Source organism: Wyeomyia smithii, chromosome 1 (genome assembly GCF_029784165.1).
Source record: "Wyeomyia smithii strain HCP4-BCI-WySm-NY-G18 chromosome 1, ASM2978416v1, whole genome shotgun sequence".
Taxonomy (NCBI): Eukaryota; Metazoa; Arthropoda; class Insecta; order Diptera; family Culicidae; genus Wyeomyia; species Wyeomyia smithii.
In genome coordinates this window covers 195,395,852-195,410,091 of record NC_073694.1, presented here as the reverse complement: position 1 = coordinate 195,410,091, position 14,240 = coordinate 195,395,852, and the positions used below count along the sequence as shown (strand labels likewise).

Genomic DNA, 14,240 nt, shown 5'->3' with positions numbered 1-14,240 from the left:
ACGTAGTCTTCACAAATCAAGAAAAAATTAGATTGCAAAATTCGAGTTGATCGCGACCACGTCCCGTTTCACCTTAAAATTTGATCTTTGGAAATTCGAAAAATCATCCAAGGATTTTTTTCAGATGATACCAGATCTCGACGTTTAATGTATTTTAAGCCATCTGGCACCAAGAAAAAAAAATCAAAAACCGAAATTTCATTGATTCAACCTTACCATTTTTTTTAAATAACCATTACCAAAAACACATAGATTCCGCAGCGTAATCTTAAGGATAGTTCATAATTATTTCAAAACCATTTCAGGATCAATTTCGAATTTGTACCAAAAATTGAAAGCACAAATATTTGTTTCGAAAATAGCCAAAATCTTCCGAATTCAAAAACAGAATACGTTCAAATGGAATGAAGAACATCCAAAACTTGTTTAAAACCTATATGGAATCGATACTGACCCAAAATTACCGAAGTAATCAAACATGCTAAACTTTAATATTTTATTCAAATTTCTTAAAATGATTTGTTGAGAAGTTAGTGAGATAAATTTGGTGTGAAACCAATTTTGATGCTTTTATATTTTTTTAAAATAAATTGTTACTTGTCTTTAATCTGAAGGAGAACGTCTAATAAGTAACAACCGTTTTCGGCAACTAAACTTCGAAACAATCAACTCATGCAAGATCTCCGCTTGTTAGCTGCTACTTTTCGCCGTTGCACTTTCGTGACGTGCACCGGAATGATAAATGAAGTCCTTCCGTACGTTTAGAGATCGTTTGTTTCGCCAAACGGTTCCGTGATTGGTGATTGGTTTCGCACCAAATTATCCCACGTCACCGTCGTGTTGTAAAATTTTTCCGCTGTCGACAGTGACAAATGACCCTATCGGTGCTTTAGGAAATTTGATTGCAAATAAAACTGCTGGCATATCAATTAACTGCTTCGTTTTATTATCTTTTTATGGATTTTCGTAAATAATTATCAACAGTAAAAAAAGTCAATGCCTATAACCTTGTGCCATTCAGAATTCAAAAAATAAATAATACTTTACAAAAACTTACTTACACATGTAGTCGAACATGGTGTTACACATCAAGTTACAGCACGTTTCTTTGTTCGAAACAAAAAAGAAAGTACAAATAAAAATATTAATTGCTCGATTACGTCTACCTAACTAAACAACCTAGGTAACTTAACGGCTAAGCCATGCTCTACGCACTAACATTGACAGAGAAGGAAGCCAGCGCGTCGCCAGTGCGCGTCACCGCTCGCACCTGGTACTGGCCAATGTCCTCGAACGAACACTTGGCAATGGTGAAGCTGTACTTGTTGTCCTTCTTCACGAACCGGTAGCGGTTGGAAGACTCGTTGATCGGTTCACCATCCTTGTACCACTCCAGCTTCGTTGGAGCGTCGTACGTTTCGCAGCTGAACACGGCCTTCACTCCGTCCAGCACGCTTAGCGACGCCGGGAATTTGGCGAAGGTAGGAGTGTCCTTCTGTTCGCTCTGCGACAGCACGGTGATGGTACAGGAGCTGAAGCTTTCGCCACCTTTGTTGAATGCTTCGCACGTGTACGTGCCGGCATCCTCGGGGAAGATTTCTGGGATGTGCAGCGAATAGACATCGCCGTCGTTGCGATACTCAAAGTCGGGTGTGTTTTTGATTTCGCGATTATCATGCAGCCAGATCACATTGAACGGATCCGGGCATGATACGTGGCAGGTGATCGTTACTTCCGAGCCGTCCTTGTAGTAGCCGGACTCGGCGTGTTTGTTGATAATCGGAGCCTTCGCTTGGGCACCCTTTTTGTCGATTGGTCGGGTACCGGCACCAGGTCCTTCTGCAAAAAGGGAATCAAAGTTTTGCGTTGTTAAGCGTTGATTTTGTAAATCAAGAGAAACACTTACTTTTCACATCAAGCACACACTGCGTAGAGGTTTCTCCCATGGAGTTCTTCGCCGTACACACGTAGGTACCGGAATCTTCCGGGAAAAGTTCATTGATTCGCAGGCTAGCAATGCCGGATTTGTACTTGATGTCGATGACATCCGATGAGGTCAGTTTCTTGCCGTTCTTAGTCCATACGATCTGTGGTAGTGGATCACCGTTAACGTGGCAGTTGAGTTGCAGGGGTTCACCATCGGAGGCGATTACGTCCTTCAACTTCTTCGTGAATTCCGGAGGGTGCATCAAACTATCCGATTGCAGTGCTGTAGAAGAACATGAATTGAGGAAAAAAGGTCATGGTTTGATTGTAATTTATTAATCTTACGCATCAATTCGCGGGTCGACTGTCGAGAGCGAGCATCTGGTGGTCCAAGTTGTTTCGATGCTGGTGCTGGTCGTTTTATCGATGTTCTTCGGGCTTCCGTCTTGGGCTGTTGTATTTCTGAAGTGTGGCGACGATCTTCAACGATCACAACACTGCTAGTTTCCGCCTTTCCGAGTGGATTAATAGCAACGCACTTGTACTCGGCGGAATCATCCACCTTGGTGTCGATAATTTCCATCGTTACGACACCATCGGTATGGGTCATAGCGTACTCGTATCGGCTCAGCTCGCGACCATTCTTGTACCACTTGGCAGTGGGAACCGGTTTGCCACTCAGACAGCAAAGCAGCTTGCAGGTATCTCTCATCTGCATAACACGAGGACGCAAAGCAAAGGTGAACACCGGGGCGGCATCTGATTCATCCTGCCACAGTGGACGTGGGCTGGGTTCTCTCTTTCTGATGGTAAAGCTCTCAGGTTTGTAGACTGGAATCTGTTTCGACATCGGGTGAACGTTAAGGAAGATAACCTCCTCGCGGGATCCGTAGTGATTTTCTGCACGGATGATGTACTCGCCTCGGTCGTCCAGTTTGACACGGTTGATGATGAAGTAGTAATCATCACCTGCGTAGCGCTTCATGAATTTGACTGACTGTTTCAGTTCCTGGTTGTTGTGATACCATGTTACCACAGGAGTTGCCACACCAATAATACGGCAGTAGAATTTGCAACTCTGTCCTTCGTAGCAGAAGGCCGATTGGGGTCGGATAACGAATCGTGGCGCAGCCTGGCGACGGTCGAACGAAGTCTCGTGAATCTTGTATTTGGTAACCAGCAACTTGCGCAGAGCCGAATATTCCGACAGCCGTCCAAGTGGAAGAACGAACGACGCCCAGTTGTCGTACTTTCTGCGGATGTGATCGCGGATAGTTTTGTAGCGTTCGATCGAAATCAGCGAAGTAGAGCTGTTGTAGCTGTCACTCAACCAGGCATGCGACAGACAATCGTGGGCCGTCATACGTTTTTCTGTGTTCTTCACCAACAGACGACGGATGAAGTCCTTACACTCCTCCGACACATCTTTGAAAGCAACCTCGTCAAAGTCCCAGGTTCCTTGTTTGATGTTCTTCAGCGTGTCAATATCGGTTTCTCCAGCAAACGGTGACAAACCGCTAACCAGAACGTAAGCCAACACACCAATCGCCCACATGTCAGTGTAGAAACCAACCGGTTCACGCTCAACAATTTCCGGAGCCGCAAACTCGGCCGTTCCAGTGGAAATCTTCACCATCTCGTTCGGGTTCAAACGCGTGGCCAGACCGAAGTCGATCAACTTCACCTGATTGCTGTTCCTTTTCTGACACATCACATTCTCCGGTTTGATATCCAAATGAATGATGTTCTTCTCGTGCATATATTTGACGGCCTCACAGATCTGCTTCATGTATTCGATGATCTCCTGTTCGCACATACTGTAACCTTCCATAGTGATACGCTCGAACAGTTCACCTCCCGATAGGAACTCATAGATCAACACAAACTCATCGTCATCCTCGAAGGCGTCGTGCAGGTGGATCAGCTTGCGATGATGCAACTGGTTCATGATGTCGATTTCCTTGCGGATCAAGTCACGCTCGGAGTTCGTCGACACTGGAATGAACTTGGCAGCAAACACATTTCCGGTCTTACGTTCACGGCAACGGTGAACCACACCAAACGCTCCGGTGCCGATCTCTTCCAGGATCTCGTACAAATCGTACACACTCTTGTTGGAAATTTCCACCGGTTTCGGGTGATACTTGGAGTACACATCGAACACATACGTATCGTAGTCGGAGATCGGTTCCCGTTTGTCTTGGCGCTTCGGTTTTCCCGTTTCGTCCAGCTCGTACTTCACTCGCTTGGTTTGTTTAATGCCCAGATCCTTCAGGCTGACCAGTTCAGTTTGATCCGACGGATCGGAACGTCCGTACACATTTTCGGCAAAGACTCGGAACTCATACTGATGGCCAGGCGATAGATGCGGAATGATGAGCTGGTTGAATCGAGTTGTGCCAGCACGAATCCAGGTGGACAGTGGAACTTCACGCTTCTCGACGATGTAATTGGTGATGCTTGCACCTCCATCCCATGACGGAGGCAACCAGCTGAGTGTGACGTGATCCAGTCCGATTTGGTCAACCGTGAGGTTTCTCGGTTTGTCCGGACGATCGCTGATCTGAATCTTAACATCTGCTGTGTCTTGTCCGAGTTCGTTTTCGATTGTAATGGTGTAGGTTCCCGAATCCAGTTGGGATCCATCACGGATGGTTAGCACGGTGTGCCGCTCACGAGTTTCGATATGGTAGTGGCTACCGGATTCGATCTGTTCGCCCTTCAGAGTCCAGTGGCATCTTGGTTTCGGGAAGCCGGTGAATGGAATCTTAATTTCAATGTTTTCACCGTTATCGAAGAAGGCAGTATCGCGGAAGCGTGGTGGAACGTTGAGTTTCGGTGGTGATTTGATAACCAGTGAGGCCTTCGTCGATTTGATACCACCCTTATTCACCGCTCTACAAGTGTACTCATCAGCGTCCTCACCAAAGACATCGTTAATCGCCAGGTGATGCGTATCTCCATCGCTGTACATGTGATAGCGCGCTCCGGAGCAAATCTCGCGAGCACCCTTGTGCCAGGTGATCTTCGGACGTGGCACGCCGGTGATCTTGCACACAAACTCAACGTTTCTGTTTTGTACGCATGTCAATGTGTTCAGTGGTTTGACCACCTCCGGTGGTTTGCAGACGTCCGGATCTTCAGCCTTCACAAGTTGCGAAGCCTTCGAGAATTCGGACACACCAACTTCGTTCTGCGATGCAACCCGGAACTCGTAGAATCGACCTTCGACCAGATTCGGACAGTTGATCGTACAAATTGAGCACAAAACCGAATTAACACGTTGCCAAGTTTCACTACCCTGTTCGCGCTTCTCGATCCAGTAACCTTGAATACGAGATCCTCCGTCGGAGAATGGTTTCTCCCATTCCAGATTGACAAAATCGCCTCCAACTTCGTGGATGATTGGAATACCTGGTGGTGATGGCAAATCGTACGGTCCACGAGCTTTGATCGGGTCGACACCTTCCAGTGCTGGACCCATTCCATTTTCATTGACTGCCGAAACGCGGAACAGATACTCCGAAAATTCGATCAAGCCCTTGATAATGAGCTGCGATTCCTTAACGTAGTTGGAAACAATTAGCCAGTGCTGCGATTTAATGTCACGACGTTCAATGACGTAATGAGTGACCTTACGGCCACCGTCGTAGGTTGGTGGTTTCCAAGACACGGTGCACATGTTTTTAGTAACGTGACTGATCAGTAGCGGTCCTGTTGGTGGTCCAGGCAATCCGGTGACATGCACGTTAACATTACAGGACACACTTCCACTATCGTTCTTGAAGTTCACCAAATAGACTCCCTTGTCACTGTCATCAACATCACGAATATAGATAACAGCATAGTCGTCGAAGACCGTGTACTTAATGTGATCAGTTTCGATCAACTTCTCGCGATCCTTCGAAATATTAACCTCCATTGGCTGATCGCCGCTGAAGGCGAGCTTGATCTTCGCATTTTCACCCTTGACTAGATATACATCCGAAGGAATGTTAACCAGCTTCGGCGGTACGCCGATCTTCACGGCAGCTGTAGTGTGTACCACACCCACGAAGTTAATTGCTTCACAAGTGTAATCACCCTCGTCACGATAGGTGACATTCGAGATGTGTAACGTAAACACTCCATTTTTGCTCTCCAGCGCAAACTGACCACCGTGGGTAATTTCCTTTCCATTGCGTAACCATCTGCAGGTGGGTTCCGGTTTGCCGTGTGCTTCGCAAGTAAGCTGTACCGATTTTCCGAGTGGCACCAGGCTGAACTTCAACCTCTTGACCCATTCCGGCTTCTCCGTGTCCAGCTGCTCGCCGATCCGAACCGAACGGGTTTCCACGGACGGAGGAGAAACTCCGTAGTTATTAACTGCGTACACTCGGAACTCGTACACTCCACCTTCGATGAGATTGGTGACGGTGAGCTCGGTAACCGGGATGTTCGATTCATTACACTTAACCCAGCGAGCTCCGCCCACGTCTCGTCGTTCAATATAGTATCCGGTGATTCGGGAACCACCATCACTAGCCGGAGGTGTCCAGCTGAGGTCCACGAAGCTCTTTCCAACCTTAATGATGGCTGGAGCTCCTGGTGCAGCGGGGGCAGTGATTTTAGTGTGAACCTTGAACTTCTTCGAAGAAGCAGAAGGTTTGCTTACACCAGCAGCATTCTGAGCACGTACACGGAACTCGTACTCACGTCCTGGCAGGAGATTATACACCTGGTAGGAATTGTCTTTGATAAGGAAGTTGCAAACAATCCATGAGCTATCCGTAACATCGCGGTATTCGAAGCGATAGCCTTGAATGCGCGAGCCACCATCCATGAGTGGACGTTCCCAAGTAACGGTGACGTAGTTTGCATCCCAGTCGGAAACACGTGGTGGATTCGGTGGATCTGGTACGGTAAATGGATAGCGTGCAACGATAGGCTCTTCCAGAATCAATGGATCGCTAATTCCGTACTGATTTTCAGCGCGCACACGGAAGCTGTATTGTTTGTTCGCCTCCATTCCCATGTTGTCGTAGTGAGTTGTGCGCACGAAGCTGCTTGCTTTAGTCCAGTATCCAAGGGGTTCATAGCGTTCGACAATGTAGTTGGTGATCGGGCTTCCGCCATCGTCCAGAGGGAGCTTCCATGACAGCGTGCAAGATTCCGGTGTAATTTCACTAACCTCGAGCGGTCCAATAGGGGGTGTCGGTTTGTCAACTACCAGCACCCGACAGGATGCGGTATCCTTACCAACACAGTTAACCAAATGTATAGTATAACTTCCAGTATCCAATCGCTTGGCGGAGTCGTTCTTAAAGATCGCTTCTGTGTCCGTAACCACCAAGTCAATGCGTTCGTTCTTCGAAACCTCGTTTCCGTTGACCAACCAGAAAGCGTCCGGTCTGGGGATGGCGCTGTACGGAACGATAATCTTGAACGGATCACGAGCAATGACAGTAATATCGCGCATTCCAATATCGGAGGTAATCTTCGGAGCAGTGAATGCGGCAGTAACCATAATCGGATCCGATGGCGAGCTGAAAGGACTCTGTCCAGCAGCGTTGACAGCGGCGACACGGAAAACGTACTCGCGATTCTCCGATAAACCGGACACCTTGCAAACCAGATCTTTGAGAGTTCCCTGCTGCACCTTGGTCCAGTTACCTTCCGCGGCCGGTCGCTTCTCGACGACGTAGTGCGTAATTGGTGAACCACCGTTGCTTGCCGGTTTTGCCCAGGTGATGGTAACAGAGTCATCGGTAGTGTCGACGCGAGTTGGTGTTCCCGGTTGCGTGGGCACATCGAATGGATGTCTGGCGACAATCGAATCCGATTGGGCTGGATCCGAGAGACCATACTTGTTCTCAGCGCAAACGCGGAAGTCGTACTGCTGGTTGATACGCAGATTGCGAATTTTCAGGAATGTCGCCGTACAGTAGCTGCTGACCTTTGTCCAGTTCGATGAGCTCTTGTCTTTCTTTTCGACCACGTAATTGGTCACCGGTGAACCACCGTCGTCTAGTGGTGGATTCCAGCAGAGAATCAGATGTTCGCCACCATACGATTCCACGGCAATGTTCTCCGGTTTGGACGGTCTGTCTAGCACTTTTACGTTACAGGAAGCGATGTCGTAGCCGGAAGGATTCTTGAGCATCAAGCGGTACTGCTTGGAATCTGTGCGTTTGCTGTTGGTGACTACGAAGATTGCGGCTTCATCTGTCAGTTGCTTATGGATGCGAGTATCACTATCGTCAAGTTGTTCATCGTTGGCGAACCAAGTCGCGACTGGTTTGGGGAAAGCAGTGTACGGGATATGAATGTTGAAGTCTTCGCCGGCACGAACCGTAATATCGCGAACGTTACGAAGATCCATCATCGGTTTGTTTGGCTGCTCTTGCAGGATAACCGTTATGCTTGGACGGGAAGGATCCGAAGAGCCAATGTCGTTGACGGCCACCAAACGGAACTGGTATTCTTTATTCTCTTCCAGATTTTCAACGCGATAGGTTTGCTCGCTAATCAAGTCGTCTAGAGTGTTAGCATCAAGCCATTTTTCGTCATCTTTAAGGTGGTATTGTACGATATATCCCTTGATCTTTTCCTTAGCGTCTCTGCGAAGGGTGCGCCACGATAGTGTGACACTGTTACGAGTGATCTTGTCGATGGATGGTGGATCTGGTTGGTTTGGACGTTTACGTTGATGTTGGGCAGTGATCGGGTCTGTAGGTTCGCTCGGTTTGCTGCAGCCGACGTCGTTGACGGTCTTAACTCTGAACTCATACCGGAAGCCTTCCACTAGATCAGGAATAGTGTAGGTGAGATTGACAGTCGGATAATTGTTAACTTGAACCCATTCTCCAGTGCCACGTTCACGCTTTTCAACGATGTATCCAACCACGGGTCTAGTTTGTACTCGTGGTGGTTTCCAGGAAATGGTACAAGAGCTTGGGGTGTGGTCTTCGATAACTGGTTTATCGACTGCCTCTGGTGGATCTGGACTCTTTGGTGAGATAGTTTTGCTTTCGGTTGGGTCCGATGCGCCGTAGATGTTCTCAGCGCGTACTCGAAAGATGTACTCGTGATTTTCAGTGAGATGCTTGATGGTGTGTGAGCATCGCGGTACCGTTCCGTAGACCATCTTCCAGTTGTCCGATGGGAACTCTTTGTACTCGATACTGTATCCAGTAATCTCGGAGCCTCCATCATCTTTCGGTGCATCCCAATTGAGGGTGACAGTGTCCTGAGTAGTTTCCAAAGCAAACACATTCCGTGGAGGTTGCGGACGATCAACAACAATGACTTCAAATTCTTTAACATCCTCACCATACTGGTTAGAGGCTTTGATTTTGTAGTTATCGGAATCTTTCCGGTCGCTCTTATCCACACGGAACACAGTTTGTTCGCTGTTGGTGTCGATTGATACTCTGGATGATTCGGGCACCTTGATGGCACCTCGGAACCACTCAACGGTCGGAATCGGAGCACCAACAAGTGGGATAGTGATGACGATCGGTTCACCAGCGCGAACCTTGATGGTTCTCTTGGTGAAACTATCCAAATTGAGCGATGGAGCCTGTTGCATGGGTCTTGCCCAATACTTGTTGGAAATATCACTGGGAGCGCCTTGTCCAGCGGCGTTCACAGCCGATACTCTGTAGTCGTACTGATGTCCCTTGATAACGCCAGTGTCAGTAAATTCAATGTTCGGAATAGGATATTTATTGGCCTTAATCCAGCGGCCAGTAGCAGCATCTCTGCGTTCAATGTTATATCCGCTAATTCGTGAGCCACCGTCGCTGATCGGTGGTTTCCAGGTAAGGGTAATCCGATCGTATCCACTGTCGGTAATGTCCGGTTTGGATGGTGCACCAGGAAGACCGAATTGATCCTTTGCAACCACAGGGTGTTTGCTGTCCAAACCATCCGAGCGGCCTTGTAGATTCTCAGCCATAACACGGAACTCGTACTTGTTGCCTTTGTTCAGACGCGGTACTATGGTGTGAGTATACTTTGGACTGACGTACGCTACAGCCGGAACCCAACCACCTCCGTGGGTAAGATCCTTCTTTTCAACTACGTAACCAGTTATTTCCGATCCTCCATTGTCTTTCGGAGGTTTCCAAGATATGGTAACACTCTTCTCGGTAATCTCCTCGTAATTTATAGGACCCTCCGGCGGATCTGGTCGATCCAAAACCGTTAGATGGAAACTTCCCTGATCGGTTCCACTCGAGTTGCTGATTACGAGTTTGTAATCTCCCGAATCTCCACGATTGCAATTCACGGTGTGTACGATGGTGTGATGTCCGACAGCAGTTAAAGTTGTTCGCTTATCTGTTTCCACTGGTTTTCCGTTCAGTGTCCAGTTAACATCGGGAACTGGCTCACCGGTGAAGTTCACATCCAAGTGGAAGATAAGTCCCGCTTTGACCACCATATCTCGCATCGGGGTAACGATCTTCGGCGCAATGAAACGGGATCTGGTTAGAACAGCATCCGAAGCATCGGAAGGCTCCGATTCTCCCGCGGCGTTGACAGCAATTATACGGAACTCCCATTCCGTCTCTGTGGCCAGATCCGGAACTTTGAGATTGCGTTGGATTCCGGGCACTCTTCCGGCGGTAGTCCAGTACGGGCTATCTTTCTCCTTCTTCTGTACAATGTATTCTGTGATTTGTGCTCCACCATCCGATTTCGGTGGGTTCCACTCCAGACTAACCGAGTTGGCGTCCCAATCGACAACCTCCGGCTTCGGTGGTTGTGAAGGTTCCTCGAAGTCGTTTTTCGCAACAATCGGATGACTCGATTCGAGCGGTTCGGATTCACCGATCTCATTAACGGCTTTAACTCTGAACGAGTAGCGTTTATTATGAATCAAGCGAGAGATTTCATTGATCAGCGAAGTACTCATTCCAGCGGCTGACCAAGTGCCACGTGACATGTCCATCTTTTCAATCACGTAATGAGTGATCGGGCTACCTCCATCGTCCTTCGGTAGCTTCCACTCTAGACGGCATCCTTCGGTCGTAATGTTGGTAATCCTCAGAGGACCTTCCGGTGGAGAAGGTTTGTCCAAAACAGTCACGTGACCAGAAGCCGAATACTCGCCGCATTCGTTTTTCACGATCAGTGTGTACATGCCACAATCGTCACGAATCGAGAATGGAATCTCCAACGATATCTCATTGTTATAGGCTTCACGGATAACCCGCTGGGATTCTGGGATAACGACTCCATCGCGCTTCCACGTAGCGGTTACATTGGGCGACGCTTCAACGGTAACGTTATAGGCAATCTTCTTACCCACTGGAACAATCAAGTCGCGAAGCGCATTCTTGTCGAAGTGTGGCGCCACAAACCGAGACTTGCAGACAATCGGATCGGAAGGTTCACTTGGATCACCTACTCCGGCCTTGTTGACAGCACAGATGCGGAATTCGTATTCTTCGTCCTTTGTTAACTCCTTTATTTTCGCCGATGGTTTGTACAGCTCAGTGAATTCTCCAGCAAACTTCCAATCACCGTAGCGAGGTCTCTTTTCAACGATGTAACTGGTGATCGGTGATCCACCGTCCTTCTTCGGAATGGACCATTCCAGGTCGACATGGTTATCACTCCAATCAACCACCACAGGCTTTCCAGGTTTGTCCGGTTTGGTGTACGGATCCTTCGCCGTGATGGGCTGTGAAGTTGCCAAAGGTATAGATTCGCCCTGCTTGTTAACAGCACGAACCCGGAATTGATACGAGTGTCCTTCGATCAAATTATCCGGACGAATCTTGGTTGAAATAGTTTCACCGACTGGAATCCATCGCAATTGATCTGTATCGAGCTTCTCTACAACGTAGTGCAGAATTTCCGAACCTCCATCGTCCTTAGGCGGACGCCACATAAGCGTAACTCCATTCTTCGAGAGATTCTCGAAACGGATTGGTCCCTCCGGCGGAGCCGGAATATCCAAAACTATAACATTGACATCTGCAATATCCACGCCGTTCTTGTTCTTGGCAGTCAACGTGTACACTCCACTGTCACCACGCTTGACATCCATGACACGAATTTTAGTTCTATAATCCTCATAGATAACCTTAATACGATCCGTGTTGATGATCATGTTATCCTTGTGCGACCATTCCTTAGCCGGAACCGGTTCACCCTGTACTGGAACATCGAACTCGAAGGTGAGTCCAGCGCGGATCTTCACATTAGACAACGAGTTACGATCGATTCTCGGCGGTTGGTTCTTGCTACGTGCGATGTGTGAATCAGTTGGTCTGCTCGCTTCACCTTCCCCAGCGCGGTTGAGAGCTTTCACGCGGAACTGATAAGCGGCTCCCTCGATCAGATCAGGAACCTTAGCGGTACAACTATCACCATCCACTTCGGCACACTTCTCCCAATCTCCCGAGTATTTGCTGATTTTCTCAACCACATATCCAGTAATCGGAGCTCCGCCATCATTGTCCGGAGCTTTCCATTCCAGCTCGACGTAGTCTTTGTCGTAATCCTTGATGACAACATTCTCCGGCCGACTGGGAGCACGGAAGGGATTCTTCGCAACCACTGCATTAGCCATAGACAGTGGCTCCGATTTGCCCATTTTGTTCTGAGCGCGAACACGGAACTTGTACGAGTGACCCTCGATGAGTCCGTCGATTTCCGCCTGACACTTGTTGCTGCCAGAGTCTCCGGCGTACACCCAAGTTCCTTTGGTTTCGTCCAATTTCTCTACGATGTAGTTGTCGATCGGTAGACCACCGTCATCATCCGGTGCACGCCATTCCAAAATTGCACCATTCGCAGTAATTTCAGCGACCTTGAGTGGTCCTCCTGGCGGGCTCGGAACGTCCAAAACAGTGACAAACACGTTCGCCGTATCTTTACCATTCTCGTTCTCCGCCTCGATGGTGTACGTGCCGGATTCGCCTCGAGTAGCCGAACGGATAATGATTTTGGTGTTGTAGTCGTAGTTTTGAATCTTGTAGCGTTCGTTCTGCTTGATTTCGCGCTTGTTGAGCGACCATCTTGTAGTGGGGACCGGTTCACCAGTGACTTTGACGTCGAAGGTAACATTGTTTCCAGCCTTGATGCGGACATCAATCAGGTTTGTGCGGTCGATCTTTGGTGGTTGGTTCTTCGGTTTACAGATGATTGGTGGAGTTGCGTTGCTAGGATCGCTAGGACCGGCATCGTTCACGGCACGAACACGGAATTCGTACTTCTGGCCTTCCATCAGATCCGGCACGACGGCTTCTTTAGCGTCCGCCGGTACCTGCATCTTCCTTTCCCATTCTCCGTATTTGTCTTTAACTTCAACTATATAACCAGTCACCGGAGAACCGCCATCACTAACCGGCGGTTGCCAGGCCAGCTTGACGAAGTCTGGACCCCAGTCGGTGGCTTTACAGTCTCGTGGAGCTGATGGTTCATCGAACGGATTCTTGGCGATAAAGTCACCGGCTTGCTCCAATGGTTTCGACTCACCTTCGGCGTTGATTGCACTCACGCGGAATTTGTATTTCTTGCCATTCTGTAAACCACTGATGTCGGCATTGGTTTCAACGCTGCGTGCATGCGGAACCCAAGCATTCGCTTCATCGTCGAACCGTTCGATTTGATAGTACTCGATATCGCAACCACCGTCGTCACGCGGTCGTTTCCACTTCAGCTTGCAGCTTTCCTTTGTAATGTCCGACACTTGCAGTGGACCTTCCGGTGGGCTTGGTTTATCCGTGACCACCACTTGTACACATACGTGATCTCGACCAGACGAGTTGGTTGCAGTGATTTCATAATCACCCGAGTCGCCGCGATTTGCCGGACGTAGAATAAACTTCGAGTTGTAGTCTGTGTTCAGAACCTCAACCCGTTTGTCGCTTGGAATGGTTGCCTTGTTGATGCGCCATTCGCACTTGGGAGCTGGTTCACCCGATACGCAGACATCGAACTTCAGCATAGAGCCTGCGGAAATTGATACATCCCGAATGGTTCGGCGATCGATCTTTGGCGGGGCGAATCGTGGCTTGGCGGTGAAGGTTCGGCTCGAATCAGATGGGTCAGATTGTCCAGCTTTGTTGACCGCAATAATACGGAATTGGTATTCGTTGCCCTCTACGAGTCCACCAACTGTAGCAGTGGGAGCAGACGAGGAGGTTTCCAGGGCCTTTTCCCAAATTGGGCTGTACTTGTCCTTCTTTTCAACGATGTAGCCTGTAATGGGGCTTCCACCATCATCCGGCTCTGGCCATTTGAGTACCGCATGATTCTCAGACCAATCGACGACAGTCGGAGCGCTTGGAGTATCGGGAACGCCTGTAAATATGGTA

The 14,240-nt window shown here is 48.6% G+C and overlaps 1 protein-coding gene across 7 annotated transcripts in view; it reads right to left on the bottom strand.

The window, feature by feature from the left end:
* Positions 1–923: 923 nt before the first annotated feature.
* LOC129733949 (twitchin) overlaps positions 924–14,240 on the bottom strand; it is an 82,881-nt gene continuing 69,564 nt past the window's right edge. For all 7 annotated transcript variants that reach the window (XM_055695578.1, XM_055695584.1, XM_055695583.1 and 4 more), the window contains 3 exons: positions 2,272–14,226; positions 1,907–2,209; positions 924–1,839 (listed from right to left, as the gene is read on the bottom strand). In XM_055695578.1, coding sequence (XP_055551553.1) covers positions 1,208–1,839; positions 1,907–2,209; positions 2,272–14,226 — 12,890 coding nt within the window. In that variant the 3' untranslated portion in view covers positions 924–1,207. The remainder of the gene's footprint in view (positions 1,840–1,906; positions 2,210–2,271; positions 14,227–14,240) is intronic.